Below are 27,060 nucleotides of genomic sequence, written 5' to 3' on the forward strand. Positions count from 1 at the left end.
CATTGTAACGTCTCTGGCAACACAAATTCTGGAAAATCCCCAAGAGGGTCGTTTCTTCAGGGATTTATGCCAAGACCCCAGGTGGAATTGCCAGAAAAAATAAGTATGTCCCAAATACTGCATGAAGCATATTTGTACCAGGAAAAATTTGTTATCTATCTGGTATTCAAATTTAACTAGGAGTCAAGTGTTTTTATTTGCTAAATCTGACAATACGGCCTTTAGGATGGGGGATCAGAAAACTAGCTGATTTCTAAAACAGCTTCCCCCCTATTGTGGGGCCTCGAAGGGGTTACAGATGCCAAGACACTGACACCTGGGCTTTTCGGGGGGCCTGAGGCAGGCTGGTCACCTGCCACCATGTCTCCCTTGTTTGCCACAGTGTGTTGTGCAAGAATTACCATTATCTCTGTGTACCATGATGTGAAAAACATTCCGAAACAGTTTTAAGATAATCATATGATCCTAATTTCATGAGTTTACTTCTTCACAATGATCTAGATGAAAATGGAGACATGATATTTCTGTGTCCTAAGGATGAACTTGAGTGGAACATGAGGGCAACCGCTGTCCAGTCATCCCTTCATTTACCGCAACTTTTATCTTAGTCACATAATATTTAAGCAGTGGACAAATTAACCAACAATGGGGCAGTGAAAGACATTTTGATAAAATTTACAAGTCAGTGTTTGCAAAGTTCTTTCTATTTCACATGACTCGGCCATGTCTATTTTGGGTTCAAGATGATGTTGGAGTAATTTGTGTGTTCAATTAGAGATATCATCGGTCCATTCTACAAATTTCCTAACAATTCACCGTACTTTGGATTATATTATATTCTACTTAAGGTTTCTGTAATCTCTGTTTCCAGACGGGACCTGGGGATATTCATGAGCTTATCCTTTATGGTGGAAATTAACTTTTAGTTAAATGTAGCCTGCTGCCTCCAATAAGTGGTCTCTTGGATGCTCAATTAAATAGCAAACACAAGAATTATTTTCACACCTGCCTCTCAACTCCCAGTCTATTTTCTTAAGACCAGTAGTACCCCTGGGACAGCTGACTTTGGAGAAACATTATCACATTGCCATGTGCTTTCAACATGTTTACTCAAGACAATTTAGTAAAGTACCTATTCCTTCAAATTAGATAACTTGACTTTCCTTTAGGAATAGAACCCTGTTATTGGGAAAACCTTTGGAAAGTGGTTTTGTTTTCTGAAATGTAATAAAAACAATGCATTTTAGGCTGTCACGAGCAATTCCTTCTTGACTACTTCTTTGTAAGTGGAAATTCAGGATAAAGCTGGATCTCTGGACGTTCTGTGGAATTGAAAGAATCTTTTCTTACTAGACAAGTGCTACATAATGAAGTTGGGCTACTAACGTACAATGCAAGTCTGCTGTTGATGCTTGAACTCGCCAAGAGGAAGTTAGATCCCACTCACCTTGTGAGCTCCCGTCAGGCAGTCCACTTCCACCTCAGAGCTGGCTGCTCCGTAGACGTAGTAGGGAAACGGGTCTCCCTCCCGCTTCTCCCAGTCCATGAAGGCCTCGTAGCCCCTGGGGGCAGAAAGAAAGCCCTTTATGGGAGGGGCGTGCAAACAATGCTGATTCTCTTTAAAAGTTACCAAAGGTTTATGACAGCATTTCATTTGCTGGATGATCATTCCAACTGCCTTTTAAGCTCCTTTAAACGGCTGGCTGTATTCACAATCCAGCTATTACGGCAGCACTGTCATTTCCCTCCGTTTTAAAGAGGATGCTCTCTGGGCTGTAGTTACCACGCCGAAGAGAGAGAAGCCAACGACTGTCTCGGTCCAGACCTCACAGGGTATCTGTATCTTGATGGTTCAGGGTTTGAGTGTTCGTTCTGCACGCTGAAAAGCTCAACTGATTTTCAGCAGGGCTCCCAGAGGGACCCCTAGATTACGCTAACCAAACTCACAGGGGACCGGTGGTCATTCACAGCTGGTAAAAAAGGGCCAGAAATTCAATGCGTTGACTTATAAGGGAAGACGGACCCAGCTAGAGGGCTGATTTGCTCTTCTCCTGTGAAACTAAACTCAGGAATTTACGACTTACCATGTACGGGGCACTGGGCTGGGCCCTTACGTCCCTCTTGCTTCACGAGGATTTGCTTTACCCTTGTGTGTGTGTGTGTGTGTGTGTGTGTGTGTGCATGTGTGTAGCTCGGCGGTCTGTTTCATTAAATTGTAAAACTAATGTCATACACTTCCTGAATTTGACAACCAGCGCTCCTCTCTGTGCCTCATTCAATTAATGAGCATTGACCGAGGGCCTCCCACCGATAGACCCTGCACAAATGAAGAGCGGTGACCACCATCCCGGCCATCTCCTCCTGCCCAGCAAGGAGCTTCAAAAGGGAGAGGTTTTACGGCAAAGGGAGGGAGGTTGGCAAAATGGAATTGCAAACTGTTTCTAATGGTATCTTTTTACTACTTACAATAAAGAATATTATTATTCCACAATAAAGAATAGTAAATAATGATTAGATATTGTAAGTCATGTTTTATAATTTTTTTTTACCCGATGGGGTATTTTTACTATTTAATATTTCTTTGGACGTAGCTCATAGAGCTATATGAAGTCATAGAATTTGGGGCCTGGAAGAGAACTCAGCGATCACATAATAACAACTTATTCTATAAATGAGGGAACTGAGGCCTGGAGTAACTGGGTCACCTCATGCTTTCTCAGCTAAGTTATGACATTATTGCAATTTTTACCTGAAGTATCCAGTGGCTGAAAGACTGATTCTTTGTTCAAAAGCAGCTTCTATCTGCAGAATGGGCATATTTAGTTAAAATAAAATAAATGTACCATCTGATAGATGAAAATGAAAATATTTTATGTATCAAAGTTGACATCTGGGGACCGGGCCTGTGTCTGAGTGGTTAAAGTTCCACGCACTCCACTTTGGTGGCCCAGGATTGTGGGATTGGGTCCTGGGTGCAGACCTACTCCACTCATCAGCCATGCTATGGAGGCATCTCACATGCAAAGTAGAGGAAGATTAGCACAGATGTTAGCTCAGAGCCAATCTTCCTCACCAAAAAAAAAAGAGAGAGAGAGAGATCTGATCATTGTTGTTGGTGCTTTGTTACCAATAATAGAACTCATCATAATGTTTTTTCCTCAGCTAGTGCACTCTAACAGTTTCCTTCTGATTGAGCTCAGAAGTCTGAATTCAAGAAACAAAATACAATCCTGCTGCTCATCCATGATGTAGGGGCTTTGTTCACAAGGGATTTGGGGCTTCATTTCTACATGTTAGAACGCTAGTCAGCACGTGTGTAAGTGTGAGAGAGTTGTTCTAATGAATAAGACACAGGATATCGTAAAGGTGGAGAGATGGGTCATTTCCCTTGAGACATCTTCAATAGCAGTCAGACCTGTTTTAGTTTCCCCCTTCCTACTCAAGACATCGCCATCTTTTTGTGGCCTAGGAAGGCTCGACTTTTCCCCTCCTTCCTTATTTAAGCGGGGCGGGTCAGGGTGTTCTTCATCACTTCCTTGCTCCCCTCAGTGACGGGTTCCCTGTGCGCCCTCTCCGTACACACCTGGTGGCCATCGTCCAGCAGCATCTCAACCTCTGGCGACCCTGCCCTTTGGCGGAAATTCGCTCTTAGAACCGTCTACACAGTGGGCTGTGACCGGCCATGGAGCTCTCCGCACTGGTCTGGGTGGTTCTCTCATTTCTAGTAAGAATGGAGGGGAGCACTTACCCAGTCTTCCCAAGTACCTTCCGGATTTTTCTTAATGATGGGCTCAAGGCGTTTCAGCAGGATCTGGCAAGCATTCTTGAAGGAGTGAAGAAGTGAACCCCATTAGAGAAGAGCCCGGTGGTTAGGATTTGTGTGGACGAATATTAACTGATAATCGGTTAGGTCAATGAATGCTTACAGAGTGCCTGATCCTGACACTCTGGGGACACAGAGACGATGACAACACAGCCCCTGACCCTGAGGAGAGCGTCAGTTACCGGAGGGTTTTCCTTCCTGGTTCACTTTCTGTGAAGAGGTAGGCTGGGCTGAATTTCTTCTCTCAGGTCCCCTTTCTAAGACTATTCATGCTCGTAATTGTTTTTTCTCTTTTTCTACATTTTTGACTTAGGCCTTCTTTTGTATTTCCCATAAATTAAAATAAATGGAACAAAACTTCTTATTTTCATTCAAAGTTGTGCTTTCCAATCTGCAACAATGACATGTCAGTATCCCTCCGGGTCTGAGACATTGTTCAGCTTTCTGTCCATCTTCCACCTGTTCATCCAGCTACCGTCCCACCACCGCAATGAAGGCCTTGGCTTTGGGTGTGAAGTGAGAAAATAATTAAATTTGTTTTTATAATAATCTAGATCTAGAAAGTTTCCGACACTCAAAACAGAAACCTAAAACTCAATATCCTAGAAGATGGATTGACACTTAGTTTGGGCCAACAACTCCCATACACACAGAGTTATTCCTATCTTGTGTTTGATTCCACCCCAAATGGGATCTCATGAAACTTGAGGTTCCCCACACATTTGTTCTGAGTGAAAGAGTGTCTGGTTTTTGAGCCCCTAGGAGGTGTCCCCACGAAGATAAGATGGATTTGAAAGCGGTTTCTCTTGGTAGCACAAATGCAGTGTCCTGGGAGTGAGGGACGGCGCCTCTCCACAGGGTCCCCAGGGAAAAGGAGGCAGTTTCTAACAGAAGCGGGACGCAGAGATAGTACTTCAAAAGTACGTACAGTCAGATACTGAATTACAGAATATGAAGTCACGGTTCCATTCTGAAAAAGCCAAAATTTAGCAGGTGTTTTTTTAACATCAGTTAGAAAATAAGTACCAGGCAAGCGGCCGGGCGCCGCAGCTCTCCACCGACGCCGACGCTCTGCCTGCGCTCGGCCGCCCACCTGCCGGCGGGAACTGTGTGTCCGGCGCTGCGTTGTTGGTGCCCACCCTTCTTCTTTCTGCGTCTCCCGGAGACAGAGACTGCCCTCTCCCCAAACCCACCGTGGTGTCTGGGCGCAGCGCCTGCCCCCTCTGGACGTTTTCCCGGCCCGCCCTGAGCTGCACGTGCCCGACACGGTTCTGCGCGGGGAGCCGAGGGGCTGGCAGCAGCTGCGGGTCGGGCCTCCACGCTCCATCCCTTCTCTGGCTCCCTGGAAAGATGGGGCTCAGGGCAGCCTTGAAAACCACGCGCTGAGGAAGGAGGGATCACCACCGAGCTGAGTGCTCGAAGGACGAACCCGCCCTCTGACTGCTATGTGTGCGAGAAAAAGACTTGTGTTGTGTTGCAGCCACTATGTTCTGGGCCTGTTCGTCACCTCACTTTAGACCCTCTGACTGACACAGTCTCCCGACATTTTGGTCATCCCAAGCCTATGTTTAGTGACCCAGATGACTTCTCTGAAGCCAAACACTTGTGCCTGTATCCAGCTAAGAAAACCAGAGATGTGGGAAAAGCACCCAGGACAGACAGACAGGAGGAAGCACCTGCACAGCTCGGCCGTTGACGTCGGAGCCGATGGACGCCGCTGTCGCGATGGTGTTAGGCACCGTGGCTGTGCTTGTTTCACAGATGTGCATGTGAGACGTGGGGACCTTCAACTCACGGCTGGCCACCTAGGAGAGCAACAAACGTTGTCAAGTCCAGTAAGGCCTTCTGTGAAGATTTGAGTCATTATTTTTCTTAATTTAAAAAACTGCTGTTTTTATTATAGCCAAGATATCCTTTAAAGCCTACAATAATGTATCTTCTAAAAACTAAAACCACTTTTTAGTAGGTGTTTTAAAGTGTTTTTTACGGTAACATTCCACAGCAGTCCTTCCATTCAAATTTGGTGCATTTAGGATGTTAAGGGTTCCCTTTTCTCCAAGGTTTACATGTGTAAGGGAACAGGCCAAGCTGAGATTATTAGACTAATTTGGTGACAGTGCAGGAAGAGGGACAGAGAGTGAGAGAGAAATAGAGAGAGAGATAGAGATAGATTGACTGACTCAGTTTGGTCTTAAATCTGTCGGTTTCAGTACCAGAGGAATGTGGTTGGCCCCAAGGGCCTGTCGTCTCTCGCGCCCTCATCCCCGCCTAAACTTTGGCTTCCTCCCCTGTTCTTCTGCTTGTTCCACTTGCTTATATTCCTCTACGATTTGCTGTTCACTTTTTTCTTTTCTGCTCTTTTCCTTCCAGTTTCCCCAGCAGACACATGTGGAAATTAAGATATTTAATCAAGAAGAAATGAAAAATAAAAAAAGAGAGTTGGGGCCAGCCCGTTGCCAAGTAGTTAAGTTCGCACGCTCTGCTTTGGTGGCCCCTGGTTTCGCTGGTTCAGATCCTGGGTGGGGACGTGGCACCGCTCACAAGGCCATGTTGAGGTGGTGTCCTGCATGCCACAACTGGAGGGACCCACAACTAAAATGTGCAATTATGTACTGGGGGGACCGGGGGAGAGGAAACAGGAAAAAAAACCCCTATGTACTAGAGGGCTTTGGGGAAAAAGAAGAGAAAAAAAACGAAAGAAGATTGGCAACAGATGTTAGCTCAGGTGCCAATCTTTTAAAAAAAAAAAAAGAGGGAGGGAAAGAAGGAAAAGAAAAGAGCATTATTTTGGCTGCTGTTGTCTTTTAGTTTTGGCAAAAACACTTTCTCCACATGTCTGTGGGTGTGTACCTGTCCCCAATGCCAGTCTTCAGACTGATGCTGTTCAGTGATGACATTTCCCCAGAAAGATGCAAAAATGGAAGAAATAAGGACAATTTCATTGGTTCTTGGTGATGAAAATCCAAAGGGAATTTAATGGTTCGTATCACTGGGAGAGACAGAGGGAGCTAGGGTCACATATGTCTTCATCTAGGGGCTTTATGCTCTCCCCAGGGGCCCCTCGCAGCCTCTCACACTTGCTTTTCTTTCTACGATGGCCGTGTTATTTCCAACAGCAGACAGGCTTCCTCCGTGGCACAGGAGAGCTGCCTCTGACAAGCCCTGGCCTATAGCAGAGCAGCTAAACCACCACAAGGAGACCATAGTTCCTGTCTCCTGGCATCCACACATCAGTCCCAGGAAAGGACTCCAATTGGCCTTGCTTGGTCATGTGCCTCCTTTCTGGACCAATCCCTGTAGCCAGTGGGATTCAGGAGCCACGACCGGCCAGACCTGAGTCCTGTGCCTGTATCCATGGCAGGTGTTGGGGAAAGGAAGGGAAGGGGGCTAAAAGGCACCAGCATTGAGGAGTCCTTCAGAAAGTATGGAACATGGGAGATGCGGTCCAAAGGAGCTGAGGGGATAGTCAAAAGCTGCAGATGTACAAGATAACAAGCTAATAAATTCATTAGAGTGAAATTTATTCACTTTAAAGCATTATTCTTTTTCCTCCTGAAATATCTTCCTACTTTGTGTGTGTGTGTTAAAATAGCCTTTAAAAATTACAGGATGATAACAGTTGATGAGACACTTGTCCTTACTTGTCAAACTAATACATTAGCAACTTGATATTGTCCAAAATGTAAAAATTATACATACTGGTCTCAGAATAGAAAAGCTGAGAAAGTTCTACAGCAGGTAAGGCTGCATGGCACCGCCCCAGCGCTCCAGGGGTGCCTCACCGGTGTCTCCACAGCCACCACCGTCCAGAAGCCCTGGCCTTGCCCCAGGAGGATCTGCACGTGTTGGGATTTCTCCCACCTCAGCCTTCTATTTGATATGTAAGAAGCTCTTCAAGTAAATAGTCCAGATCTTAGGGTTTGAATACAGGGAGTGTCATTTACCCCACAACAGCGCCATATGGCAGTCATGGCAACAGCGTATAGAGAGGTTAACGACAGTCTTATTTCTTACCTGTAGCATTTTGGTGTGAATGCCTTGGCCCAGTTCGTTGCCTCCATGTGTGACCAGTACGGACCCATCTGTGTAGATGTGAACCAGTGCGGCTGCCTAGTGAAACAAGCCAGAAGGCACAGCTCAGTGCAGGAGAAGAGCAACGTAAGAAAAGAGGCAGCGAAACACCCGTCTCACGGAGCGCGCGGGTCACGACTCAGTGGAATCACAAAGGGAAGAAGGGTTCACGCCGGGCAAGGTGGGCAAAAACTCCCCATTGTCTGCAAGGGAAGCCCTGCTGCTCATTAGGACACGAGGCCTTTGGGGTTTTTCCATTTCCATCCCTGTCTCTTCCCACCCGCTCCTCGGTCTCCTGTGCCGTTGCTCCTTCCTGACCCGCCTCTTGCTGATGCTGGTCCCTCTTCCTGGCCTGAACCCTGGGCCTCTATTCTGTTAAAACTTCCACAATGCTTCTCATTCCCCCCCGGGAGGATTAGAGGATTAATTACTCTCCTCTCTGCACTTCCTCTTACGGGGTGCACTGGGCTGAATAATGTCCCGCCCACCCCCAAATTCATGTCCACCTGGCACCTCAAAATGTAACCTTATCTGGAAATAGCCTCTGCAGATGTGATTAGTTAGTGTGAGGTCATACTGGATTAGGGCGGGCCCCATATCCGGTGAGCAGTGTCCTTCTGAGAAGGCCACATGAAGACGGAGGCAGAGACTGGGGGTCTGCAGCCACAAGTCAAGGAACACCAGGAGCCACCAGAAGCTGGAAGGGACGAGCAAGGATTCTTTCCTGGACCCTTCAGAAGGAGCACGGCCCTGCTGACACCTCGATTTAAAATCTCTAGGCTCCAGAACTGTGAGAGAATAAATGTGTTGCTTTAAGCTGCCCTGTTTGTGGTACTTTGTTCCGGCAGCCCCAGGAAATGAACACAGGCTTTTCTGCAGGAGTCTCGTGGAGGAAGGGCACCTGGTCCTGTTCAGCTTTGTGTCCTGTAGAGAATTTGGGGCAAGTCTGAATCACAGAGACACTAAAGAAATGCTTGTTAAATCGGATGAATGGAAATGTGGTATTTTTCCTTCAGGGAGGAGGAGCAGGAGGAGGAGGAGAAATGAGGACTCCAGTCTATTCCCGTCCGAGGCTTGGAGGAGGTCTGGGGCACCCCGCTTGTAGGCGCTAATAATAGTAGTCATCCACCGTGGGCCTTTCGACTCCCTCTGAGAACAGCGCTCCCCATGCCTGGTTTAAAGGGGAGGTGTTCCAGTTCTGTGAGTCATCAGCTGACCCGGGATAACACGCTTCACTCAGCTCGCAGCTGGTGATTCTCGGGTGCGTCAATTTAGAGCTCTGTGCGGAAGCTGGAGGCCTTTCAAATGGAGGCTTAAATCTTTGATTCAAAGATGTTTGTGTTACAAGATGAGAAGTTGGCTCCGTGGGAGAGGGCAGGGAGCAGGCTGTGGTTTGGGTGAGAAGCAGCTGTGCAGTGAGGGGAGGTGCGATGGGATGAAAACTACATAGGTGGCCTTTGTCCCTGTTCTTGGCACAGAGTTCCTAGAACCCCTGGAATTTACTGTCTTTTGTATGGTAATAAGATGACTCTTGGGGAGCCTAGATAGTTTCAGGACGGGGGAATGTTTGCCAGAAACACCAACCATGTGGCTAGACAGTTCCATCTCTCAGTGCCCCTCCCAGGGGAGTAGAGACGGACTGGAGATTGAGGTCAGTCACCAACGGCCAAAGATTTAATCAGTTGTGCCTAAGTAGTGGCACCTCCATAAACCCCCCAAACGACGGGGGGTTCGAGGAGCTTCCGGGCTGGGGAACATCCACTAGCGGGAGGGTCGCCCGCTGGAGGGGGAGGGCACGAGGCTGCGCGCTCCACGCCCCCCCCCCGTGCGTCTCTCCCATTTGGCTGCTCTTGGGTCGCATCCTCTATGACGAAGTGGCAACGACCGTGAGTAAAGTGCTTGCTTGAGTTCTGTAGCTCTGCAAATTATCAGACCTGAGGGGTGGGCAGGGAAGGCCCAGAATTTGCAGTCGGCGGGGCAGAAGGGTGGGTGGCGTGGGCACTCCGTTTGGGCTGGCGTCTGATGGGACTCAGCCTTGACTGGGGTTCTGCGGTGACTCTGGGTAGCTAGTGTCAGAATCGAATTGCTAGACGCCCAGTTGGCGTTGGAGAATGGAGAACTGGTAGAGAAGACACAACATTTCGTGTCAGAGAAAAAACCACACGGGTGACCATCCAGGATCTCTTATGCTGTTGATTCAGTCCAGGCCTGTAGACGTGACCGTTAACCTTCCCGTGTCTCTTTATAGAACGAGCACGCTGGACCTAACAGGAGTGTGAGGCAGGAGTCCAGCGGTCCCACTGCCAGAGGAGCCCCAGCTCTGAGAGGTGAGTCTGAGCGCTCTGGCGGGGAGGGGGGCGTGTGGGCTGCCCTGGAAAACTACCCAGTGCTTAGGCACCCCGCCAGGTGCTTTACTGTGACCGTCTCATCAAATCCTCATCAATCCTGAAACAGGATGATTATTCTCATTTTATAATTGGAGAAGCTGAGGCTCAGAGAGGTTAAATAACTTGCTAATGTCACACAGCTAGTAAGCGGCAGGGCCAAGGATTTCTCCAGTCTTCCTGACTCCCAGTCCTGATTAGGGGTTTGGGGCAAGTGCTTTATTCCCTAAGAAGGATTTCCTCTGGCAGAGCAGCTTGTGGGGTGGGGGTGTGTGTGTGTGTGTCTCTTGGCTGCCAGCAGTTGGACATCAGTGGAAGAATGCTTTCAGTGGTATACACGTAAGGGAGATCTAATGCATTTTCAGATTTAGAGTTTAGGTTTAGATTTAGATCTAATGCATTTAAGACTTTTCCAGTTGCTGAGTTTTCTGCTTTTGGTGGACAATAACGGGGAGGCAACAAGCTCTCCCAGTTTCCTAAACAGCTTTCCTGTGTACGACCTGTTGGGATTTCTGGGAAGGCTCGTCCGCACCAGTCCTTGTGCTGTCGGGTGGACTCATCCATACGCTGCCCTTCTGCCTCCCTTCTGGAAGGGCCTCTGGATGGCTTGTTTCTTCCTTTCACACGTTTACTTGGGAGGATTTCTGGAGCCCACTCTCACTGCCCCCCAGACTTGACACAGGTTCCTGAGGGGGTGCCTCGAAACAGCCAGCTGCTCAGAGCAAAACGGAAGACGTAGCACGTGCACCAGATATGCTGCGGTGTTTGGGACGCGGGCCAGCAGACGTGCCATTCCCACCACGCCAGGAGACCCCCAGCTCCAAAAGCACAGCACCATGCCTGTGTGGTCGCCTGTTCCCTTGGCGAAGAGTGGGGGCTGCTGGGGGGGGGTCAATGCTCCATCTTGGCAGTTATGCACCGCAGGCTCTGCTCGCTCGTGCTGTTTTCTGCCATTGAGGCTTTTCTACTGCACTGTGTTAAAAGTGCTTGCAGTTGCCGGCTGCTCAGGAGAGTTTCGTACATTTCTCCCAGGTTCCAGGGTCAGGGGCTCGGTGCCCTGGGGAATGTGACACTCTCCCAAAGTCAGCACTAGCTGACTGGGCCAGGAGGGTGTCTGACATGAGGGTTCCACCCCACATAGATGAGTCTTACCTGATGAAAGCTTGTGGCAGCAAAGCCAACGGAAAACTTCATGGGGACCACAGCCAGGCCTCTCTTCCTCCAGTAATTCTTCTTGTTGAACTCTGCCACTTGCATCCTTCGGCTGTGAAAGGAAGACTTGTCCAGACATTCGTTCCAGCATCTTATCAGGGGCTCAGGGTTGAACGCTTGTTTGTAGATGGTTTTATCAACTGTTTTGTACATGTTTTTCTCCCTCACCTGAAACGGGTGGGAAATGGAGGCGACAGTTATGGTAAGACAGGAACGGGCTGCAGAACAGAGACTCGAAAAGCCCCCTGGTAGAGCACAGACTTTGATGGGGGAGACAGGCTCTTTCTTGCAAGCATATGCCTTTGCAAAAGCAATAGAGGTGATTTCTCACCTCTTCTTCCATGCACGGCCGGGGTCTCTCCCTCCTGGAAGTGGAGGGTGGCGGTAGTGACTGCTTTGTGTAGGGCGGTGGGGTAAGGGGCCTAGGGAGGCCGATTTTTCTTCTTTCTCCTACAAGGTTCAGAGGATGGGGCAGAGTCGGTCGGTAGTACATAAAAGCAAGGGTCTGCTGTCATAACTGAAGACTCGTTCTGCTAGAGAGGAGGAGCGTTGCGCCAATGACGGAGAGCAGAGCCTCTCTAAGGCTTCCAGCTGCCTTGGGAACGGGTTGTAGGCAAATCTTTTTCAAAGTGTCTCTGAATATGGGTGTCTTAGTCCCGGAAGCTTGCAGCCTTGACAAGGAAGGAGGGCCCACGGGGACGTGCTCTGGAGTTTTTCATCATCCCCACTACACTCTAATAGCAATAGTAGAATTACGATTATCAGCAGCCACACCGGACTAATACTATCCAGTTTATGAAAACGAGTTTCAACAAATGCTAACTCACTTGAGTCTTGCGGAAACTCTGTGAGGTGTGTCACACCGCCCTCATTTTACAGATGAGGAAACGGAGTCACAAAGAGGTTGCCTCTCCTTGTTCAAGTTCTTCCACTGGCCTATCCTACCTTTCCATTATCTGTGCCTATCATTCTTCAAGGCCTATCTCAGTGCCATTGTCTCCAGAAAGTTCTTCCTACTCCCCGCCCCCCAAGCCAATGTGAAGTCTTCCTCCTCTGTACCCACAGAACACTCTGTGTGACTTCTCTTGGGGTAACTGCTGTCTTCTTTGTCCAATCTTTAGGTGTTCTCTCATGTGTAGGCAGTACCCTGACAATCACAAATCACAAACTGGTGGTCCTCCCTGTTGAATTAGGGACAAAGGGGCTCAAAAGACAGTACATGGAAAGTCTTGCGGGAGCAGAGGGTCTACACTGGGGAAACAAGTGACAGAAGTGTGAACAGTAGGCTGGAGTTGGACTGGACGTGTGAGGAGTGGGAGAGTTATCAGCAGGTGTCTCGGTGGCCTGTGGCGGCCTCTCCCCCTGGTCTAGCACACTGTGCACCTTCTAGGACCTCACACAAAATTGCGTTTTTGGAGGGCATTCTTTTGACACTCTCTCTCAAAAGTTTTCAAGCGCACCAGCAGTTCCTCCTGTGTAAATTTATCCTAAAGATGTCGACAGTAGGGCAAAGATGCGCCCTTGGTACATCTGTACCAAGGTGTTTATTGCGGCATCATTTTAATAGCCCCAAATGAGTAACAACCTGAATGTGTATCAATAAAGGAGTGGCTAGGTAAGTTACACGCATCCATATCACATAGTGCCATTCAGTCATCAAAAAGAATGCAGCAGATCATTCTACTGACATGGGAAGACGGCATATTGCCATAGAAAAAGCAAGGTGCAGAATACTATGTGTACTGTGGTCCCGTTTCGGTAAATAACTACGTGTGTGCACATCCACATTATAAGTCAATGTCTACCTGTGTGTGAATACAGATGGGTGGAGGAACACAGAGAAAGGGCCAGAACAATAAACACGGAACTGTTAACAGTGGTTACTCTCAACCAGCAGGGAGGGGGATGGGAAAGGGGCTGTTCACTTTCTACTTTAATTATTTCAGTGTGGTCTGAATGTTAAAAATAGTAATTATTTTGTATAGATTAAAAAAGAAAGAAAAAGAAATCGAAGATGCAAACATAAGGAGGGATGATGACACGGGGAGGTGAGTTGTTTAGGTAGCTCTGGATGCATCTTGAGTTCTGAGCCAGGGCTCACTCCTGCGGCTCTTCCAGGGTGATTCTGTGGGAGCTGTTCCCTGCCTTGTCTGATTCTTGAGCAGCTTTGGTTACGACCTTGATTACAGCCTTACCTTTTCTGGCAGAAGGCCACATTTGGCTGCCACGGCTGTGATGCAAGACTCTGTGACCAGGGTTCCTTGGGGGAAGCCGAATCCACGAAAGGCCGTGTTGGATGGTAAATTTGTCATGCACGCACGTCCCCGGAACCTGAGGTTGTGGATTTTATACGCATTTTCCATCTTTAGTATAAGAAATTCAGTTACCTAAAGTAAAAGGAGATATTCACATACATCGGACAACACTTTTTTTTTCTCTAAAAGTCGAGTACAGGGGGGCCGGCCTGGTGGCATCGTGGTTGAGTTCACATGCTCCACTTCGCTGGCCTGGGGTTCACTGGTTTAGATCAAGCCGAGCTGTGGTGGCATCTCACATACAAAATAGAGGAAGACTGGCACAGATGTTAGCTCAGCAACAGTGTTCCTCGAGCAAAAAGAGGAAGATTGGCAACAGATATTAGCTCAGGGTTCTTTACCATAAAAAAAAAGTCAAGTACGGGCTGGCCCCGTGGCTGAGTGGTTAAGTTCGCATGCTCCGCTGCAGGCGGCCCAGTGTTTCGTTGGTTCGAATCCTGGGCGCGGACATGGCACTGCTCATCAGACCACGCTGAGGCAGCGTCCCACATGCCACAACTAGAAGGACCCACAACGAAATATACAACTATGTACCGGGGGGCTTTGGGGAGAAAAAGGAGAAAAATAAAATCTTTAAAAAAAAAAAAAGTCAAGTACAGAGTCAAACTGCTTGTGAAACTTGGTAAGTACTGGAGGAAACATCCTCCATAAAGACTCATCTAGAAATGCTGCATTCTACTCACAATCAAGGACCGGGCTGGTTTCCGAGGCACATACCAGCTCTGAGTCATCCAGCGTGCAGCCTCCGTTAATGAAGCACTCGATGTCGAGAGCTCTGATGCGCCCGCTGTTCATGAATCCCACCTGTCACCAAATCATGGACAGTTGATGATATGTTTCAAATTTGCTTGCCAAGCTGGAGCCACAGCCCAGCTCCACGACTGGCGGGACTGAAGACAGACTCTTCTCCCGTGTGCTCTGGGGTATCCCACACCTGGCGATCCCCTTCTTTTTCAGTGCGTGGCGGACAAAGACCTCCTCTGACCTGAGTTTGGCTGAGCCCTTTTCTTCCCACGTGTAGTTTTCTGGCTTCACAGTCCGTATGGAACTGCTTTTCTCCTGGCGTATAATTGCTACCCTCTTCTTCCTTATTCTTGGAAGATTCTCCTTCACTTTTTACTGGTTTTCCTTCTAACTTAGTCTGTGGTTTTCCTCATTGTGTAAAAGTCTCTGGGATTCCAGAGCTCATTGGAATGAATCACAGTGCATCTTTTTTTTTTTTTAAATCATTGCCGCTTTAAAAAATTAAATTAAGTTGATTGTTTTCATTTTATTGAGGTCACATTGACTTATGTAAATTTCAGGTGTACATCGTTATATTTCAGCTTCTGAATAGACTGCGTTGTGTTCACCACCAAAAGTCTAGTTTCCATCTGTCACCATCCATATGTGCCCCTCACCCGCTTCTGCTCTGGTAACCACTTATCTATTCCCCGTATCTACGTGTCTGTTTATCTTCCACATATGAGTGAAATCATGCTATTCTTGATGAAGCCTCGGAGGCTGGGATGCCTGAGGGAGCGTGACTGCTCTCATGTCACTGAGCTGGTGAAGCACTTCGTGATCGGTTAAGGACAGAGCAAACGTGAGCTGGCACTGCTCTTACCGCTGGGACTCCGGGAAGTCAGCTTGTGTTTTTCTGAAGTTGCCATCCCCTCCCACCCGCCTAGACCAGTCCGTCTGCACAGCCAGATTGAAAAGTAAGTTCCCCCTATCTATTGTAGTTCGACCAAAAAGGATTGGCCAGGTCCCTTTGCCTTTCTGAAAACAAGGAAAATCCATCTGAAGGAACCGTACAACTGTATGGTTATCACTGACTCCAAGGGAAATGCTGGAGGACGAACCAGAGCAGTGAAGAAATATAGGAAAAGCCAACAATTCAGAATTTACGGTAATTTTGACAAATGCTAGGCTGAAGTCTACCTTTGACTTTTCATGAAGAAAGAATTGCTAAGCAGTCCCATAAATAAATTAGCAGAGAGAATTCTTATAATATATATTATATATATATAATATAAACTTTTCAAGAATTTTGGAAAAATGTATTCACACGTAAACATCTATTAGGCTAATTTACAAATAGTTCTGAATAACTAAGCAAAACTTCGTTAGCCAGGTCTGAATGAGGATATGTATACATACATACACACTCATACATTATTACATTCAATGTAAACTTATATTTCTTTAAAAAAATAAAATTTGGAGTTTTCAAAAAGTCTATTTCCTTCTTTTAATTATATTTTATATTCATTTATATTTTATATTGTATTTTATAATCACCAAAATATTTACAGTCTAGAACTTTCTTACTAAGTACTAGTACTAAAACAGTTCCCTGTGATGTAAATAAAGCCTGATTTATAATTTAGGCCAAAACCAAAGACCTCAACAACCACATAGCACCAACTGCCAGCCTCCCAGAGTGCACCTCCACATTGCTCTCCATGCTAGAAGATAACAGCTGTGAGTGTTAATTTCTGTGCAGTTGAAGGCAAATAAAAAGTTTAATGGCCAACTATGTTCCTTTCCTCTTTAATTATAAAAATTACCAGTGCCAATGGAAGAAATAAAACTGAGCTGTGGTGTGGAAAGCTGTGGCTTTAGTACCACAGGGAATATAACAGTTAGTAATCTAGCAAGGACAAAATCAGATAGAAAATCTAGCTATGTATATGCTATAAGCAATTCCCAAATAAAGCATATTTGATATAGAAACATTGCATTAGAACTGTCTTAACAACTCAATCACAAATTTGAAAAGTAGCATTGTTGTCAGTATATTGCCAAGTATTTTTACTAGCGTTTATGCTGCAGTTGCATAAAAGTGCAATGAACGTGGTTTGGAAACAATTTTAAATTATTTCTCTAGTTAGTGGATTCTTTTCCCTATTTGCGAAGTGCTTTTGTATGACTTTCGTAGCCACTTGGTGGAAGCATTCGTAAAAAATTATTTTGCGGTTAAAATGCTCAAGCTGTTTCCAAACATTTCTACTGCAAAATATTATTTTTATAGTGAAGAAATTTTGGTATAACAATGTTTATAGCTTCTTTCAGTTTTTTTTGTCTTTGAGGACCACTAATGTAAATTCTCATTCCTTCAACAGCATTTTTATCATTATTTGAAATAGTATTTTTATCATTCAGGTTCTTCAAAATTCTACACTAGATTTATTTAAAGTTCCTCATAAAATCTTCTGAGTATTCAAAGACACAGCATCCTCATTGAATATTTTAGATTATTGTTTGTTTTTACAATTTAGCAAAATCAAAATCATAGAAAAATATAAAACCATTAAAATAAAATGAGGTATTTTAATAATTTCATCTTTAGTACTCACTTTATATTTTCCAAATAATGGGTGTCTTCCCCCAGTTATTAACATATCATCTTCACGATCAAGAACAAGACGAATGGGGTAACCAGTTCTAAAGAAGACAAATCTTAGTCAGATTCTCCATCCATCCCACCCACCCATCTGCCGTCCACTCACCTATTTATCCATTCTCTCATTTAACTATCTTCTCACCCATCCATCTGTCCACCTTTCTACCAACCTAGTCACCATCCATTCTCCTCCTCATTTATTCAACCATTCATTTAAGCATCCATCCATCCCACATATATTTATTGAGTGCATATGGTGTGCTAGGCACTGATCTGAACTAGTGTATGACTAAGTTACTATTGCCCCTGTGGTCTATAACTTAATGGTTGGAGAACTAGTAAAGGGATTAATGTCATATGTCAGTTAACTTGTGTTCTTATGACCCTCACCCAGATTCAGCCACTTTGTGTATCCCCACCACTAGTTACAAGGAGGAAGGATGTGAACAGAAAAATGCAAACTTAACAACAGAACTGGAAAAAAATGGCCAACCACTTGTCCTAGGATGTCTGGGTTAGCATCTTCGTTTTCACCCTTGAGTGCTACTCTGTTGGCCAAGTTGGGCCCTTGGATAGCTAGGGTTTCACCCTTTCTTATCTTTAGGGCAAAGGTTCCCAGACTTTGGAGTGCAAAAGAATCATCTGGAGTGCTGGTGAAAATGCAGATTCCTAGGCCTTAGTACTAGGATTCTGATTCCACAGGTTGGGGAGGGGCCCCAGAATCTGCATTTTTCTCAGTGATTCTGACACAGGTATCTCCAGGTACCTGTTGAAAACCATGATTCTAGGGCAGGGTTTCCTGGTCTTTAACAGTTAGGATCAAGTGGAGCATCAGTTAAATGTAAGTTTCCGGGTCCATCCGCTGGTGATTCTGATTCAGTGAGTCCGGGATGGGGAGGCAGGAATTTCTATGAGCTCTTATTATCAGCAGTTTGGGAAGACTGCTCTGGGGACCACAATGCGTGGCAGCTGTGTGCTAAGGCAGCGTTGTCGCTTAAGACGCTAGTTGGGACACTCAGCTGCATGGTGGAACCCCTGGGGAAGTTTTAAAATACACCGACAGCCGGGCCAGGACGAGGCAGCCTAGGCGATTGGATTTAAACGCTCCCCAGCTGATTCCAATGTACAGTCATCACGTTTGGGAAGTCGTAAAGGCACAAAGCCTGGTGGGAATACGATGAACTGATTCTCTCTTGCTGGGTCCCCAGTGGGTACGAATAGAGAGGGCTCATTATGGAAAGAACTGGGGGTGGGATTCAGATCTTGCCTCTTCCCATCTCTCCTTGCAGGACGAGACATATATCTCAGTGCCTTGTGACCTAGTTCTGAAGGACACAGAGACGGTCAAGGGAAGCAAGACCTTTGAACTGTGCAGGCTGAGTGGGGCTCTGACAAAGTAACAAAGAAACAGTCATAGGAAATGAACAAAGAACGGGAAAGCCAGCAGCATGAACGCAGGAGCAGCAGGGAGCGAGCCTGCTGGTTGACGCTAGCCCGGAGCTCTCTTTGAGGATGTCATTGTCCACTGAGCACACACTGAAGAGCCAGCCCTTCCCAGGTGCAGAGAGGCGGAGGGTGGGAGCCTTCGTTCCTCACTCCTCTGTCTGCAGCTTCGAGCAGGAAGGAAGAGTGGGGGAGCAGCCTCCCCTTTGGCACTCCACGTGGGCAGGTGACTTGCCCTGAGCCTAAAAGGGTCACGTTGTCTCAGGGACAGGCAGCCTCAGGCCTGGAGGGGTTTGACTGATTGTACCACTTTTCCATTTACAGCACTTTAGCCTATTCTGAGTCCTATGTACATTTGACCTTCCAAGAACTCTAGGAGGGCGGGTATTATTATCTCTCATCATAAAGAGAAAGAGACAGGAGACCGAGTTGCGCCCAAGGACGCTCAGGTGGTTATGACAGTAGCCCAGGTGACTCTCAGGCCTCTGATCTGCCCTCAGCTGTGTGCATTTTACACGCTCTTGAGCCCCAGGTGCACTTACTTGTTTGCGCCCACAGCTGCAATAGCCCCGAGTACAGCTGGTCTTCCCACCTTCCCGCCAAAACCTCCACCCACTCGCTTTACATGACAGGTGATCCTGTTGATGGGGATGTCTAACGTAGAGGACACTGTTTTCTGTAAAAGTGAGATAATGGGAGAGTTTTACAAGAGTGAAATGGCAAAGACGCTCTTTGTTTCCTGAAGCAGCATCACAGGAAAATCACGGACATCTACTGTCTGCAAAAACCCCTGAGATGGTCTGCGTCTGTCTTGCGGTGCTCTTCTCAGTTCATAAGCATCGTTAATCTTCACAGAACAGCCCTTCCAGCAGAAGAATGGCATCTTCCAGAAGGGAAACCGTCAGAGTCCCGGGTTTCTGTTGGAAGCTGTAATCCTAGTGAAAAGCCTAGACCTAACGTCACAGCCAGGTGAAAACCAGCAAGCTCCTGGCAGGCCACTAAAGAAGAGGATGTGTTCACAGCTGGGACCTAGAGCACTTTGTGACTGGGGAATGAAAATGTGCTGCAAAGGGATGTGTTTACTCCATAGTTTATCCATAATGATGATTTTTTTTTTTTTTTTGGTGAGGGAGATTGGCCCTGAGCTAACATCCACTGCCAGTCTCCCTCTTTTTGCTTGAGGAAGAGTGTCCCTGAGCTAACATCTGTGTCTATCTTCTTCTATTTTGTATGTGGGATGCCACCAGAGCATAGCTTGATGTCTGTGGGTCTGCGCCCAGGATCTGAACTGGCAAACCTTGGGCTGCTGAAGCAGAGTGCTGGAACTTAACCACTACGCTACTGGGCCAGCCCCTATAATGATTATTTTAGAGAAAAATCAAGTACAGATAGAATTTCGTGTTGTCATCCAATCACGGAGGTCATTTAAGTGCGTGCGGTGCAAATGAATGTCCTCTGTAAATCTAAAGCGACTGTGGCTGCTCTTTATTTGCTTGACAAGACCAGAGAAAATAAAAGGGGTCTCGGGTCTTAGCTGCTCCACTGATGTCCCGTCCTTGGATTCTACGTTTTGGAGGAAACTGGCTGCCACCTGTGAGGCTGTGGGGACTGAAGGCCACGACGGAAGGAGCAGGTTGGGGAGGTGGGGGCGAGCTTGGACCTCACCTGCACGTGGGCTGGATCCTGTGTCGACACATAAATGTCCAGTTCTTTGTCCTCTGTCTTTGGAATAACGAGCACTTGCTGTGTTTCCATGTAAAAATGTTCCTGTCCTCCAACGTGGACCTCTCCTGGAAGAGCACAGGGGAATTCCTGAGGGCGTGTGCTGGTCGGAAATCCCGTGCTGGGGCATCAGAAGCAAGTGAGAGGAGGACGGGCCAGCCTGGCTTTGTCCTGACCAGGGAACCGTCCTGTGTCAGCCGAGGGCGATCTGTTTCGGAGACTACGGCTCTGGATGAGAAGTTGACAGTGTCTGGTCCCGCTCCTCACTCTGCCCTTGGCTCATCAAAATCTTAGGAGCGTTCCTTCTGTTTGTTCTGTGGCTCCCTACCGTCCACCCCCGAGAGCAACACACACACACACAACCTGAGAGGAAGAGATACGAGAGACTTGGCAGAGGGCCACGACTCTAGAGGCTGGTCTTTCTGGGATGAAACCACGTGCTCTCAACGTCTGCTTCAGAACAAGACTCTCCCAAAGGTTCTATTACATATCCTGAGTCGCTTACCTTCCACAATTTGATCGACTTCTTCAAATGCCTTCTCGACGTTTCCTTGTTCAAGCTTTTTTTCAGGGCACAGGAACGAGCTGTGTTTTATGGCATCCTGAGTGACAGGGGAAAAAACCACAAAAACCAATTCTTTTCATATTTTTCTTCCACTGGCAGTTTTTTCTTAATCAAAGGCCAGTAAAATCCCCCAAATTGCCATTGACCAGGACACACGAAAGGAGTCGTGCTAGCCAGAGAGCACTAGAGTGTTGGGCTCGCCACAGAGACGAGAGACCAGAGGGCATGTCTTCTTGAGCGGAGAAAACCAACAAGAAGGACTGGAGAAACGTTAAGAGTTGGATCTGGGGACACTATGGTGGTGCAGGATGACAACTACTCATTTCTCATTTTCAGTGTGGACCTCCAGGGAACAGGTGATAGGTCCCAATGGGTGAGGCTCTGGGCCCTCCCTTTTGACCCTCTCCCTGAAGAGAAGTGCTTGCCTCAGACCTAGGTAGCTCACGAACGAGAACCTCTGACTCAGGGATCTGAAGAACCGAGGCCGTGCTGAGGAAGGGGATTCAAGTCCTAGCGCATCTCTGGGCAAGAAAGCCCAAGAGACGCTGGAGGAAGCCGCCCATTTCTTTGAGTATTTGGCATCTCTCCTAAGGGCCTTTCTAGCCTTTTGTTCTGTTTTCTTTCTGACAATAACATGAACTGACTCACACTGAAGACGGGAAGCCCTTCCATTCTGAGGTTCTGTGGACTGACCCACCGATCCTTGCTTAACCTTTGGACTCAAGGTGATTTTCTGTCCTTCCGAATGGCGCCTGTCTCCTGCATTCTTACTCTCCAACAGCTGCGCATCCATCGCCTTCCTTGCTGCTGATGATAATGATAATACTGGAGCAGGTGATATTTACTGAGAGCTTGTTTTCTGCCAAGCACTGTAATATATAGTGTATGTACACGTATTCTCACATTGATTCTATTATTCTCTCCACTTTCCAGATGAAGCAACTGGGCTCACAGAGCTTAAAATAACTTTCTCAAAGTCATGCTTCAAATAAGCGATGGAGGCAGCTTTCAAGCCGAGGCTAGGTTTTCAGAAATGTCTGGCCTGACAATGAATATTTGATTTCTCAAAGCAGCAGGAAATGAACAGTATAGTGGAATTTTTCATTTTCTGCTACACCAAGATCTCAATAAGCCACCCTAGTACATGCGGAAGTATGTTTCTTGCCATATGGTAGACGTGTCATAAGGTGGCACCATCTGATTGTAATACATGCCGTATCCAGTGAGCGCTAACTGTGTGCCAGGCTGTGGGCTAAGTGCTTTACATATACTAACTCATGCCGTCTTACAACAACCGGATGAGGTAGGTATTATTACTACCTCCACCTTACAGTTGAGGAAACCATGGCACAGACAGGTTAAGTAACTTGCCTAAGGTCACGGAGCTAGTAAGTGGTGCAGCCAGCATTCATACCTGGCAGTTTGGTTCTAGAATCTATGCTTCAACCACTAGCATACACTGACTCTCATATATACAGTCATATAAATGAATGAGTGGATGGATGGATGAATAAGTATTGATATATATGACTATTTTGTTGCCTATTTTTGTTCACAAAAGAATTTGGTGCTGACTCTGGACAGTCCTATTCTGCGGGGACTCCAGATCGCTAACCATCCTGAGCCCCAGGATACTTCACGGCTGTGTCCTCTGGACGTCACTTCTCCCTTGAGGACATGGGATGAGAATTGAAGTTTCAAAAACCCATGTTAGGATCCCAGCCCAACCCTAGGAAGGGGAGTGAGCCGAGAAAAATGGCCTGGACTCCCTGTAATCTCGACAAAAGAGGAATTTGGATCAGAGTTGACTGGGTTTAGAAAGATCAAGAAACATGACTTTTTAAATAAATACTTTGAATATTGAGCAAGTTGTACCTTTTAGGAACATTCAAAAATGTTCAAATGGTTCACTGGGCCTTTGAAGATTTTTTATTTTCTGTCACAAGAAATCAAATAAGTGAGCTTTTCTCAACTCAATTACTCTGCACTCGCTCTTCATTCAGTTAGAACTGCCATCCTCAGTCCACGTCTGACTTTTCTGTTCTAAGTTCACTATTTGTGCATTTGCCAATATATGCTATGGGGTAGCATTTGCATTCCATCATCTCACCCAGAAACCAGAGTGGAAATTTCTCTGGAGTTCCATCATGAAAGTCCCATTGCTCTTGGGCTCCACCTTGAAAACGTTACTGTTCCCAATATCCATTCTCATCATCTTCCCAAGTTTCTAGTGGATACCTGGCCGCCTGGAATAAAATCGACATCCCCCAGCTCCCCTTGCTGTGGCACGTGACTAGGTTCTAACCAATGAGATGCAGGAAGGTATGTGTGACATCTGGAAAGTGCCCTTCAAGGGAGGGGACACGCCCTTCATCACCTCATTCTCTCTGCTGTCTGCAATGTGACGTAATGGCAAGAGCTTCCGTAGCCATCGTGGACCACGGTGTGACCTGGAGAATGGAAACCGTGCATGACAGGGCAACTAGACAGAAGGAGCACGGATCCCTGACACGTAGACCCCCATATAAGCCCTGGACTGACCACCTCTGCACTTTCTGAACGTGAGAGAGCAAGAAACTTCTGTCATTCTTTTCCTGTTTCTTGGAGCCTAAGCTAATTTCAATTCATACAAGTACTGTCTTCCCGAGAAAGCTGATTTTTCCAAAGCCAGCCAGTGACGAGATAAAAGTAGGGCCCTGACTTGGGCTCGCATTAACAAATTCACAAAGGCGCTTTTGATTCTACAGCCTCGCAGGAGAGACCGGCCAGCCCCGCTCACCTCGATGGTGAAGATTACGGGCTCCAGGTCCTCATAGGCGATCTTCGTCTCTTCCACTGCGCGCTTCGCCTGTGCCTCCGTCTCTGCAACCACAGCACAGACGATCTGGCCCACGCACAGCACCTGGGGAAGGTACATGCGTGACGCAGGCAGAAGACTCTGGGTGGAAGGAGGCTCAGCTCATCCTCACCGGTGGCTGGTGCCTTAGTGATCGTTCTTGAGCAACGAGAACCACACTGGAGGCACATTCGATTCCGTGTGCTTGGCGGAAAATTTTTAATTAAAAACCAATTTAAATAATACAGACGGTTCCATTGGCCATGTTACTCAATGCATGTAAGCCCCTAACCTCACATCCCAGAGTGCATGTGATATTGGCTGTGACCTGAATCTGCTGGGTCCTCTGTCAAGCTTGGTTCACATGTGTCACTATCATGATGTCATTTCAGAGTCTAAAGATAAGGGAAGTATTTTTTGTACAACGCGGCTCCCATTGTGAACTAAGCCGTGTCCTCCCCCAAATTCATCTGTGGAGGCGCTCACCTCCCACACGGCTGCATTTGGAAAGAGAGACCGTACAGGGGACCTTAAGGTTAAACGAGGTCATAAGGGTGGACCAGAGCCCAACATGACTGATGTCCTGATAAGCAGAGCAAGAGATCCAGGGAGGCTTGTGCGCGGAGAAAAGGCCACGTGAGGACACGAGGAGAAGGCAGCCCTGTGCAAGCCAGGAAGGGCGGCCTCGGGAGGAACCGGACCTGCCAGCACCTTGATCTTGGACTTTCCAGCCTCCAGAACTGTGAGAAAATTCGTTTCTGTTTTTTAAGTCACCCAGTCTGTGGTATTTTGTTGTGGCCGCCTGAGCAGAAAATGCAGCTCCTAAATGAAAGCCAGCCCTTCATCTGGAGGTCACACAAATGAAAGTGGTTCGTTCTGTGGCTAGAGGAGAAATAGTCTACGCAGGACTCACCGAGATGTGACAATAGTAGCTGACACTTCCTGGGAGCCTTCACATGCCTTACGTGCAAGAACTCATCCAAATCTCACAGTACGGTGAGGTGCCTGCTACGATTGCTCCCCCCACAGAGGATAATACCAAGGGCGCCCTGCTAGTGCGTGGTGGAGCTGGAGCACGAACCAGGGTGGTCTGGCTCCGAGAGCAGGTGCTCAATAGATTATCGGAGAATTGAATTAAAAGGTCAGATGTGGCAAGGGCAACTTCATTAAAAGTGGAAGGTGTGACGGTAGGTGGGAGGTGGGTCTAGAAAGGGAGGGAGGTCAGTATAAATAACAGGGAGTGGCTGTATGATCTGTACTCTCCTTTCTAGATCTTTCTAGGGTAGTCTAACCTGATCCAGGTCAGTGCCTACATTTATTCTTCAGGTGAGGCTAAATGGACTCGAGAGCACACAGTCGGAAAACTAGGACTTATTGTTTTTCTGTAATAAGTTTCCTTTTTTTGGTGGGGCGGGGGAGGAAGATTAGCCCTGAGCTAACTACTGCCAGTTCTCCTCTTTTTGCTGAGGAAGCCTGGCCCTGAGTTAACATCCATGCCCATCTTCCTCTACTTTATATGTGGGACGCCTGCCACAGCATAGAGTGCCAAGCGGTGCCATGTCCACACCCAGGATCCGAACCGTCAAACCCCGGGCCGCTGAGAAGCAGAACATGCAAACTTAACCGCTGCGCCACTGGGCCAGCCCCAATAAGTTTCCTTTTATCTTATTTCCTGCCTCCAGAAGAGCAGCTCTGTCTGAATAAAGACATCGGGGTTAGAGAGAAGCTGGAAGAATTGTCCCTTCTCCCCCCGACAGCAGACATTGCTGGGAGGCAATGGAGAGCCGGCTGGAGGTGGCGCCTCGGTGAATATTTGCACAACGTCATCTGGGAAGGCATGTTCTGTACCTTATCTACAGCCAACAATCTGTCATCTTCGGCACCATTGGTGCCTGGAATGTCCTCAGCTGTTATCACATCAACTACCCCGGGGAGTTCAAGGGCCTTGGACAAATCAACTGATCTGAAAAGAGAGAAATATTTAAGAGGTAGAAATCAGCAAGCTTGGAGGCCCCAAACCTTTAAGGGAGGGAGAGAGCATGGTTGAAAATCAAAATATATAACAACTGGCCCAACTAGGCCCTGACCAATTGAAGCTGACCCACCACAGGAGGGTCCAGGAGGCCCCCTGCTGGGCCAGGGGTAACACTTTTGCTGCTGGGAGGGGAGCTTGAGGAGGGGCCGGTGTGGTTGCGGCAAGGGGTGTCCTTAGGGAGCTTAGGACAGTGGCCATTTAACATGCAGTAACGAAGGACCTCAGTGTTTTATCAGTCACTGAATGTCGGCCCTGCTCAGAGGTACTCCTTCGAGCCCTGCCCGAGGCTGCAGGGGGTAGAATGAGGTGCTGGGAGGCTGAGCCGGAAGCAAGGGGCCCATAACTAGGATTTTTGTTCTTTCCTGCTGGTCATTTCTGGATTTTCTCCCTGCCTCCTCCTGGGGCTGCTGACCTTTTCTTTACTCTTTCCATTTTAGATCCTTTGGGTTTGGGACATCACAGGAGAACGGGCACATTCCTCCGGGGGAATCCCCAGGTGTGCTTTTAAAAGGCTTTTGAAAGCTTTTCATTTACTTACATGATTTTTGCATGGGCTCTGGTACTGGTCACCAAAGCCATGAAAAGTTCTTTATCCACCGTGGGGATGTCATCGCAAAATATGGCTTCACCTGTGGCATGTTTGAGACCTGACAGGTGCATGATGGGCCGTCCGACTGGATCCTGGAGGGCTTGGTGAGAGTCCACACTCTGCAGAGGAAGACGTGAGATGCCCTGGGAGCCTTTAATCTCAGGAGTGGCCTGGCCAATCACTGACCCTCCTGACTCGGGATGGAGAGACCAACGGTCACCCTCGGGCAACAAACTGGGCCAGATGATGAGCGTGACAGTTTTATGATGTAACTAGACTGGGGACTTGTCGTTTTAGTTATGTGGCAATGCCTTCGACAGGGCCAACCTTTTGGCAAAATTGGGAAGTAGGTGAAGGGGCACCCAGCTTCTCCTTTTGGCATCTTTCCAAGTGGGGACCCTGGACCCCTTTCTGCTGGCACTCAGAGGGTCTCCCTGTCCTGCTTTCTTGCCATTCCAATGATCAACCTATTCAACTATAAAGCGATCATGATGATGAGGCCTAAAGTGATGTAATTCCTGAGGGTGGGGAACCAAAATCTTAGCCCAAATCCTGCTTATTGACTTGAGCAGGGCCTCTGGGGAGGGAGAGGGGAAACAGCAGTGGAGTCCACCCAGACCAGGACTAAGGTGCCTTGGCTGCCCCTGTTGGTGGCACAAAAACATCCCTGGGAGGAG

At 47.4% G+C, this 27,060-nt stretch overlaps 1 protein-coding gene across 1 annotated transcript in view; it reads right to left on the bottom strand.

Moving 5' to 3' along the window:
• Window positions 1-27,060, bottom strand: part of LOC106829471 (aldehyde oxidase 2-like) — a 48,704-nt gene that overhangs the window by 8,932 nt on the left and 12,712 nt on the right. The window contains exons 6-20 of the mRNA XM_070508345.1: window positions 26,333-26,502; window positions 25,608-25,722; window positions 23,703-23,825; window positions 20,864-20,960; window positions 20,302-20,426; window positions 19,179-19,312; window positions 17,147-17,234; window positions 14,523-14,609; window positions 13,686-13,877; window positions 11,431-11,658; window positions 7,838-7,933; window positions 5,500-5,628; window positions 3,749-3,823; window positions 2,750-2,802; window positions 1,448-1,562 (exon numbers count right to left, since the gene is read on the bottom strand). Of these exons, the coding sequence (XP_070364446.1) occupies window positions 1,448-1,562; window positions 2,750-2,802; window positions 3,749-3,823; window positions 5,500-5,628; window positions 7,838-7,933; window positions 11,431-11,658; window positions 13,686-13,877; window positions 14,523-14,609; window positions 17,147-17,234; window positions 19,179-19,312; window positions 20,302-20,426; window positions 20,864-20,960; window positions 23,703-23,825; window positions 25,608-25,722; window positions 26,333-26,502 (1,827 nt within the window). The remainder of the gene's footprint in view (window positions 1-1,447; window positions 1,563-2,749; window positions 2,803-3,748; window positions 3,824-5,499; window positions 5,629-7,837; window positions 7,934-11,430; window positions 11,659-13,685; window positions 13,878-14,522; window positions 14,610-17,146; window positions 17,235-19,178; window positions 19,313-20,301; window positions 20,427-20,863; window positions 20,961-23,702; window positions 23,826-25,607; window positions 25,723-26,332; window positions 26,503-27,060) is intronic.

Source organism: Equus asinus, chromosome 4 (genome assembly GCF_041296235.1).
Source record: "Equus asinus isolate D_3611 breed Donkey chromosome 4, EquAss-T2T_v2, whole genome shotgun sequence".
Taxonomy (NCBI): domain Eukaryota; kingdom Metazoa; phylum Chordata; class Mammalia; order Perissodactyla; family Equidae; genus Equus; species Equus asinus.